General features: G+C 46.2%; 1 protein-coding gene across 1 annotated transcript; it reads right to left on the minus strand.

Annotated features, from left to right (window-relative positions):
* Window positions 1-4,115: 4,115 nt before the first annotated feature.
* LOC147600907 (trypsin inhibitor ClTI-1-like) lies at window positions 4,116-8,920 on the minus strand. Its single transcript, XM_086747646.1, has 4 exons — window positions 8,872-8,920; window positions 8,471-8,508; window positions 7,676-7,785; window positions 4,116-4,191 (listed from the first exon to the last, which is right to left on the minus strand). The coding sequence occupies exons 1-4, from the start codon at window positions 8,918-8,920 to the stop codon at window positions 4,116-4,118; spliced, it is 273 nt and encodes a 90-aa protein (XP_086603772.1).
* Window positions 8,921-9,263: the final 343 nt, after the last annotated feature.

A 9,263-nucleotide genomic window follows, 5' to 3' on the forward strand; every position in this document is an offset into this window, starting at 1 on the left:
CCCTGCAGCCTGTGGTGATGACCGTGGTGGAGCAGGTTGTCCCCCTGCAGCCCATGGAGGTCCACAGAGGGGCAGAGATCCACCTGCAGCCCATGGAGGACCCCACGTCGGTGTAGGTGGAGGCCTGAAGGAGGCTGTGGCCCGTGGAGGGCCCGCTGGGGCAGCCGTTCTGGAGGGAGTGCACCCCGTGGAAGAGAGGACCCACGCCGGAGCAGATTCACAAAGGACTGTGGCCCTCGGGTGGGACCCCACCCTGGAGCAGGGGAGGAATGTGAGGAGTTCTTCCCCCAACGCCAAAGCAGCGGCGTATAACAACGCGTGATGAACTGACCGCAACCCCCATTCCCTCTTCCCCCCTGTGCCGCTCGGGGGGCGGGAGAAGGTGGTAGAGATAATGTGAAGCCCGGGAAGAGGGAGGGGTGGGGGCAGGTTATCTTGTTCTCGGTCTCATTATCCTGCTGTGTTTTTAGCAATAAAAGTAGTTTTCCCCGAGTCGAGACTGTTTTGCCCGTAATGGTGACTTTAAGGATTTCTCCCTGTCCTTATCTGAAACCTGGAGCCTTTTTTGTTACATTGCCTCTCCCTATTCTCTCGAAGGGTGCGGGGGTGAGAGAGATACTGCGTAGTCTGGCCCCTACTGAGGCTGAACTACGACACAGCTCCTAACACAACGTTTATGCATACAAACGATTATTAATAAGAAGTCTTTCTTACATCCGCACTGAGATCACAAAATAAAAAGTGCTTTAAAAGAAAGCAAATGCTGCCGCCTAGGGAGCAAGATGAAATCCACAAATTTAAGGCCTTCATTCTGACTTGTCTCCCACAGGATTCAGACCATAGCTCCCTGTTAGACCTCTCCTTTCTGCAGCTTTAGATAGGTGCTCTCCCATAGACAAGGGTTTTCAACAGCCAGCAATATTTTTTAAGCCTTAAATGTATCAATGGAATCGTGGTGGGTTTGATACATTTCTGTCACACCCAGGAGTACTTCAGGATCCTCAGTCCTGAAAGACTCTGCTAGCAATTCAGGGAGGGTTGTTACCGCCTCTGGTTGAGAAAACCTGCAAATCCTCAAAAGAGTGACTGAAGCAAAGGGGCTGAGCACATCCAAATTGCCCACAACTAAGCTGGGAGCTGGAGTCCAGCTGTCCCAGAAAACACACCTGCAGTGTCTGCTGGGCAACAGTGTGTGGAGACCAGGAAACATTTTTTTTTACCTACATTTCCTGGACAATTTTATTTTAAAAAATATTTCCACAGGAGGAAGAGTTGGGAATTTAATCCATTAAAAAAGCTCTTCTTGTAGCTCAACCAGGAACAAAATAATTCATATCTACCCTTCATTAGCAAAAGCCAATAAGACATCTTATGACCTTCATTTGACCTAGATGGATGGCTGCACATTCTCCTCCCAGTCAGATCAAGACTGTGCTGATCCTGGGGAGCTATAAAATACCATAAAATCCTAATCAAATAAAATATTATCCGCCCATCAGATAGAAAAGAGATCCTTTCATACCTTGTCTCACGATCTGTTTCACTAGCTGTCGTTCAGCTAGTATAATCCCTTGTGAGCCTCATGCAGATACAATAAGCTAATGAGAATGCTTGTCGTAAGGTTTACTGATGTCTGAAGGTTACAGTAACATCCTTCTGAGTTACTGATTTTAAATAGTTCATAAATGCCATGAGTAGATGCCAGTCAACACTTTGAGCAATCAAAGTGAGATATGCATTTTAATGTCTCTGATAAATCAAACATGGTGGTCACCAAGCATTGGTGACTTGTCCTGTACTAGTCAACTTTTAATTTCAAGGAGTCTGGGATTTTATCAATTCCTGTCAGAGCCAGGCATGGCATGACTCAATGCTCTACACCAGTCTCTCTGGCAAGGAGAAATACATCTCTTTGCTCCAGCTAGAAATGTATGTTTAAACAGTTTGAAGAACAGCAAGAAGTATAAAGCACCATTTAAAATGAAACAAGAGAGAGCAAAAGGAAAGTTGGGCAACATAGCTACAGCAATAAACTTTCAGACCTGTTCCATCCAAAAAACACTTTGCCCGGAGGGTGAATAACAGTAAGCCACCTGAAAATAAAAGTCTAATGAAAATAAATTTATAAAAATAAGGAGATTCTGGGCAACTCCTGCTTTCAATTATTCTGTTTATTTATTACAATAAGAAGAACAATATAAAAAGTTTAACAGAAACATAATCTCAAGAGAAAAGAAGTACTTGGTTTTGTGGAAAAGTTAATGCCGCCCACTCCAGGGAGCTCTGGGTACCAAGATGGAGAGGGCTGCTAGATGCAGTTCAGTGTGTCTGTGGCCTCAGCACCTGGGTACTTCACTGGGCTCTGAGCCTGCCCCATCACCTTGCCCTCCAAGTAACACACTCCGGAAACAGGAAGCATGGGAACACAGTCTGGCTTCAAAAACCTCATTTCTGAGTGACTTCCCTGAGCAGCAAAGGCTAGAGTTGCCAGCAGTGAAACCATTAGTTGGATGATGACTTTGGGAACAATTAGATTGTTGTTCAAATTTTGGGCAACTAGAGCACGTGGAAGTCATCAGTGTTGACCCACTGTAGCCACTGATGCAAGACCCACAGGCTGTCTTTCACTCTTTGCCACTTAATTTTGCTGCTTTAGCAATCTGCCATCTAGACAACTTCCTACCACACCTGTAGGTAAAATGGACCTCTAACAGCACCACCGCAGGCAATCGCATTAAATCGCATACTGAAATTCTGAGACATCAACTTTTTGATCTATAGAGGTTCATAAATGCCAAATTGCAGTACAACACTGGATTTTTGGGTTTTGTTTTTTTTTTAGTTTGGGAAAGGATACAATTATGTTTTACATTCAGCTCTGGAAGGATCCAGTTGACAGCACTGAGGGTCATTTATTTGTGAACATTTATACAGCTAACAGGACTGGAGTTGTTAAAGTTCCCTTGTAAGCACAATTAGTTATCAAAATAGAAATACAAACAGAAACAGCTTATTGTTTCCATCCACTTGCTAATTCATAGCATAGGACACAAGTGCTTTGGCATTTGGCACAATTTGAAGAAGTAAAAATTTCTAGTTCTGGATGTGGAAATGACAGCTGGGAGCACACAGGAACTTTCTCAAATGGATTTGCCACCAATAGAGAAATTGATTTTCCCTCCACAACTGATACCTTGTTGGGAGGCTCCGGTTAGCTTTCTTTTCTGTCCACATACTCCTGTCTCCACATGACAGCTTTAGCCTAAACTTCCAGCCCTCCTGTTGTGCCACACATGACATCCCACCGTCAATGATTAGCCTTTGCATGAAAGAGATGAAAGCAGGCATGTACTGGGAGACAAGGATAGCTTTGACCCTTTAAAGGAACCCTTTAAAGACGGAAGCATTTTTGTTTTTCAAAACCAAAGTCACTGACCTGTAAATGTTCATCAGGCATGAAGTGTGCTGTACATCTCTGCCTGTGCTGCCACTGCCCAGCAAAGCCTGACACAGGCATTGTCCGGGGCCGAGGCTAGAGCAGGCGCCACTTGGCTTGGATCAAAGGTAGAAGCCAAGGTTGTGTGCCCCCTGCCCGTGCCTCCAGCACTCCAAAACAGCCCTTACTTGGGGCAGGAGCAGAGGGTGCCCAGGTCACTGCCCTCGGCTGGCAGAACCTGCAGGCAGGGAGCCAGGGGCAGAGGCTTGGTACGTCAGGCTGCCATCACCAGGCTTTGTTAGCCGCCACAGGAAACCCCTCCGGTGGCTCCCCAGGATCTCAGATCCTCCCAGGAACAACAAGCAGCTGCTGCTGCCAGCACTGCCCACAGTGGAGGTGCTGGGGCCTCCCAGGTTTGCTGTGGGAGTGACACCGGGTACCCATTCATTTCCTTCTCCAAAAAACTGACCTACTGGTATACAGTCAGGACATCTCTTTCTTACCCTATGATCTATCTTGCATGAGAAAATAAATTGCGGTTCAAGTTATAAGTGTATTATGGCTATGTTTATAAACACTTTTTAATACAGGAACAGTATTTTGTTTAAACAGGCAAACTTATTTATTAAGACAGGCTACACAGAAAGTACATTCAAGGCATTGTTGCCATTTGGACTGCCTACATCTGTCTCATTTTCTTGACAGTTGGCTGGCATATTCCGTTCTTGAAAATCTGGACATCCTTCTTATTTTCACTGCAAGTAGAACAAAAATATTTTAGAAGAGAAGCACTAGACTTGGATTTAACAGAGGCATTTCATAAAGAGGACTCGCTCATGTCTTTCTATGTGTTCAGTTACATGCAGCGATGCATTTAATTGCACCACTTATGGCAAACACTACTGCAAAGTAACTGTGATGCAAAGATTTATGAATCATACACACAGAGCAAGTAACTTACCAGAGACAGCCTCACTTCAGGCTTTGTTACTTGTAAAAACCTGATAAAGCCATCTGCAAATCTGAGAAGTATCAAACCACATGGCAAATCCCGCCATGAGGACTGTGTCCATTACAAAGCACTTAGGCAAGTCAAATGTCACAGTCTCTGAAGTGGGAACCAGTTCTACTGCTTACAAAATTTCCCCCTTTCACTTGGGAATTCAGTGGGAACAGTATGCACCCTGATGCATCTCTGCATCCCAGGCTTCACCAAAATTTGAGGGTGTGGTTCTCTGAATGCTGGAATTTTCTTTAAGGAAATTTTAGCCAAGTCTCCCTTAGTTTGGGAACATCAGATTTTTTTCTTTAAGTCCCATACATGGTACTTTGGGGTGCTCCAGTTACAAATCTCAGTTTACCAAGCAAGTACAGATACAAAAAGAAAGTGATAGAATCCAAACTGCCCTAGATCTTCAGTTTGCTTCCCTATCTTAATAGAATCAAGCTGGTTTACTCCTCATGAAAATCAAGAGGCTTGCAATTACCCAAAAGCAGGGACAATCTGTACTAATAGTGGTATCAAGGATCTTTTAACCAGAAGGTAGTGGAGCAGATTAGAAATATGAAAGGAAAAATCAAGCTCAGGGGATGTGAAACAGATGTAAAGATGTAAGGAAAAGTTCTGGCAGAAGGACAGCCCTTACACTAAACCCTGCAGAGGCAGCTTAAGCTGCTGCATCTGTTTCCAAAGACGTGCCTGTAGTGCTGCCAGACTAGGTTTAAACTAAGATCAGCTGTTGTCACTGCTACTGGACACAAAGTGGGGAAGAGATGGGAATTGCATTCTAGCACCCATTTTAAAATGGGTTAGATCTAAGCTTTAAAAATAATAAAAAAAAGGTAGGGATGAAGATCAGCTTTGGTCTTACAGTTAACATGGTGCATTGCAGAACCAGGATGGGCAAGGTTGTGCTGCAGCTTTGCTCCAAGTGTTTTATCCTTGTTGTGTTCATGCCAAGTCAAACACTATAGAACAACAACTCCAGACTGAACTAGAAAGCTACTGAGTATGGCAGCTACTGAATTATTAAAGGAAAAAAAATCAGGATAGTATTTGATCACCTTGTGCTCCTTCAGATCAAAATGCATGTTTCTGAGCATGTAAGATACTAGCAAAAAAGATGGTTAAGACAAAAATCTACCTTGTGTGTGTAACTGGATTAAAGCCCACGTTTCACAGAAAACATGTACATTATGTCTCATACTAATAAGATGTAAGGCCCATCATGGATTACTTAAGGAATTGAGTGAAAAGAAACAGATTTGCCTGGAGAACCCTTTGTGCTATGTGCAGTGCTGTATCAGGAATCTGCCATGCACCCATCTGGAATGGAGGGATCATGCCTAAAGATCAAAACGTCCTAGAAATGTAAGGTTGGATCTCAAAGCCCATCATTCTGCTCTGAGAAAGGATCAAATACACTGAGATGCTCTCCTGTCTATATTTCCACAACAATGATTTGCACTCTCTATGTGTGATACTTAGCACTTCTCTTTGACTTCTATTGTACTGATTTCAGTCCATTTCTCCAGATCCCTGGGAATTTTGATACTGTCCTGCACAGATCATTGTATCTCTTGCTATTTTGCAAATTTTTATTGTCTTGTTTTGGATATCCAATTCATTACAAAAATACTGAATTATGTACCACACCTAAAGGAAATACCACTTTATAGCTCTTTCCAGTTTGACTGTAAAACGCTGATCACTGCTTTTAAACCACAGCATTTCAAAGTGCTGTGACTTCATTCTTTAACAATTTCAGCTAAATAACTATTTGTCTTCTTATGTGAACATCAAGGGGAGCTATGTAAAATACTTTACTCATGTCATGGAGCCACACTTTTGTTGCTTCCTACTCTGCTAAAAAAGTTCCTACTCTTGCCAAAAAAAACTAAATCTCACAGATTTGGTTGGATTATTTCTGACAAATCTGTATCGGCTTTGCTTAATCTGTTTTTTACCTCTGGCTGTCTACAAGTCAGTCTCTTAGTAACTCACTCCAACATCGTCCTAGGCAGCAAAGATGGGTAGGCTTCTAATAGGTAACATGCCAGCACCTCTTTTTGCCCCTTTTCACAGATTATACTGTGTGTGCAATCTGTGCAACACACAAAACCCACATTGATTCCCTGGGTTTTTTTTCCAGATTGTAGGCTTAGCAATTCTCTTTGCAATTTGTCATTTGCTTGGATAGTTCGTGATGTATTCTCGTGAAAATGCTACCAAACTCTGCAGATCTGCATACCTTTAAACGTACTTTGACACCTTCTTCAAAATATTATTTCTTTATGTGTTCTTTGATACCTTTGATACTTTCCTTATTCTGGCCTATGTTTCCTCTGTCTTGGCAATTTGAATTTTGTAAATTATCTAGTCTCAATTAATCTTTCCCTCAGCCCAAAGTCAGGAATATATTTCAGACTTCCCTTTCTTGAGATCTGTCTATTTGTAATTTTGTAAATGCCTGTCACTGCTGTTGTGCTACTTCCACTTCCTCCCTCTGCTGGAAACAGAAATCCTGTTATTTCATTTATATAAATTCCTTTCACCATCCAATTCAATTCATTAGCAGTTCCTCTCAGTTTGTACTGGGAGGATGCTCTATAGATGTTTCCAGTCCATCGTAATGGGGGGTAACAATGCTCATTAAGTACTGCTTTTGTATGTTTTCAATTTGTTTTAAAAAATGATTAAATTATTAAAGAATAAAATACGCTCTCTCAAATATTAGGAGATCCTTTTCTTGATTTTTAAACAATCTGAATGGCTAAGTAGTATTTTCTCCTAACATCTGGCATTCTTACTGTTCTCTGTGAAAGGAAATATAGGAGACTGGATCTTGAATGTAAACATTATGGAATAAAATCTGCATTTTGGGTGAGATCTTTCATGTTTTCTGATGGGGAGTGTGGAAGAGTCCAGCATTTTATTTAATGGCAACATGGTACTGCATGAACATGACAGGCAACACTCCTCTGAGATGCTTCTCCTTAAGAACTACAAAAGCAAATATTCAATACTCCCAGCTAACTGAAACCAACCTAAGCCATTTACAGGTACCATGATAAAAGCTGTTGCAAGGGATTGACTGTTGAGAAGACACTGGTAAAACTGCAGTTTAACAGAGTGTGAACGATGCAAAGCCAATAACCTATCAGTTAATTGGGATGTGTGGGTGAATATTTTGCTTGCATATAGGGAAGGGAAAGTTAGGATGTCAGTTAAGTGACTACCTGTTTGAAAGGCAGAGCATACACTCGTTTGAGTAGGTCTCTCCATTGGTCCCACAAACTGGACGGTACTGCCTTGTACATCCAGACACATTATACTTGTGGCAGGCAGGCTGGGGAAGATAGGTACATAAGAAGTCTAAGATAATCTGTTTGAAACAGGCCTCTTGGGCCCTTTCAGATCAGCAGCTTCTGATCTGAGAACTTCTGAAGAATACTGGCACACTTATGCACAGAAAGGAGCGCTCAACAGGAGTTGGCACGGCGTTATCAAGTGCCACATTATCTTTCACGTTCTTATGGGAATTTATCACTTGCGGCTTGGCTTCTACTGCCTAGCATGGCTTCAGCTGTGGTGTCAGGACATAAGCGTGCTAGGAAACACAGCTCCTTCTGACATCTTAACGTCAGAGGGATGGACGGACGGCGAGTCCTTGCAAAGGGCAACCACAGATTGAGCTGGTAAGAGGTGGGAATCGCCAAGGCACGTGTGCTACTGCCCCCAGCAGGCGGGGGGTGGGAACAGCCCCGGGTCTCTCAGCTGTTGGGCATCTCCTGGGGCTGAGCAGGGGTCCCCGAGGGGCGGCCTGGCTCTGGAGGTTTCACCTGCCGTTACCCTCCTCCTCGGGAGGAGCCAGGCCACCCCTCCGGGACCCCTGCTCTGCCCCGCAGCTCTGGAGCCAGGGCCAGACGCTCCTGCCTGGCGTCAGGCCCGGGGCCCTGGGGAAGGGGCCGCCCTGCGCCCGGAGGCCGGGTGGGATCGTCCTTCTCGGGGCCGGCGGGGCGGGCTGCACTCACCGGGAAGCTGGCAACGGCGTCGGAGTAGGAGAGGAGCCCTGTAGAGAACAACTGGCGTTAACGGCGCACGGTCCCGCTTGGATTCCCCCCGCCCCACCCCCCCCGCTTCGCTCCCGGGACCAGCCGGTGTCCGTTACCGGTCCCGGCACCCCCCGACCAGCCGGTGTCCGGCACCGTCCTGTGCCGGTTCCCCACCCTGCCGCCGGATGGCTCATGCCCGTCACCGGCCTAGATTCCGCGCCCGCGCCCCCTAAGCCGGCCAGTGCCCGGTACCGCTTCAGATTTCCTCTTCCTTGCGGATGGGACCGGACGGAGCACGGTACCGACCCGCTTCCCCAGGACCGGCTCGGTCCCCCCGCCTCCCCCAGACCTCCACTGCCCCGGCGCCGTGCGCCCGATACCGGCGAGAACGGCGGGGAGCAGCACCAGGACCGGTGTCGGCACCGCCATGTTCGCCAACGGAGTAACGGCCACAGGCGGGCGCGAGGCGAGGAGAGCGCGGGGGCGCAACGGCCGCGGCGGAGCGCGAGGGGCGCAGCGGGCGGGAGCGCGGGGCGCTGGGGCTGGCGAGCGAGTCCGGGCCGGCCCCGAGCTGTAGGTCCCCGTGGGGTCGCTCATCGCCCCCCCCCACCCCCCCCGCCGCCATTTCCACGGGGAACCCCCAGCATTTCCAGTGGCTGGCAACTGCTGATGCAGAAGCCTTCCCGGCACCACGCTCACAGGATGAAAAGCTTTAAACTCAGGGCCGTGTGGGGCAGCAGCCGAGTGAATGGTGGGTGCCCGGCTGAAATTT

Source organism: Chlamydotis macqueenii, chromosome 4 (genome assembly GCF_036417535.1).
Source record: "Chlamydotis macqueenii isolate bChlMac1 chromosome 4, bChlMac1.mat, whole genome shotgun sequence".
Lineage (NCBI taxonomy): Eukaryota > Metazoa > Chordata > Aves > Otidiformes > Otididae > Chlamydotis > Chlamydotis macqueenii.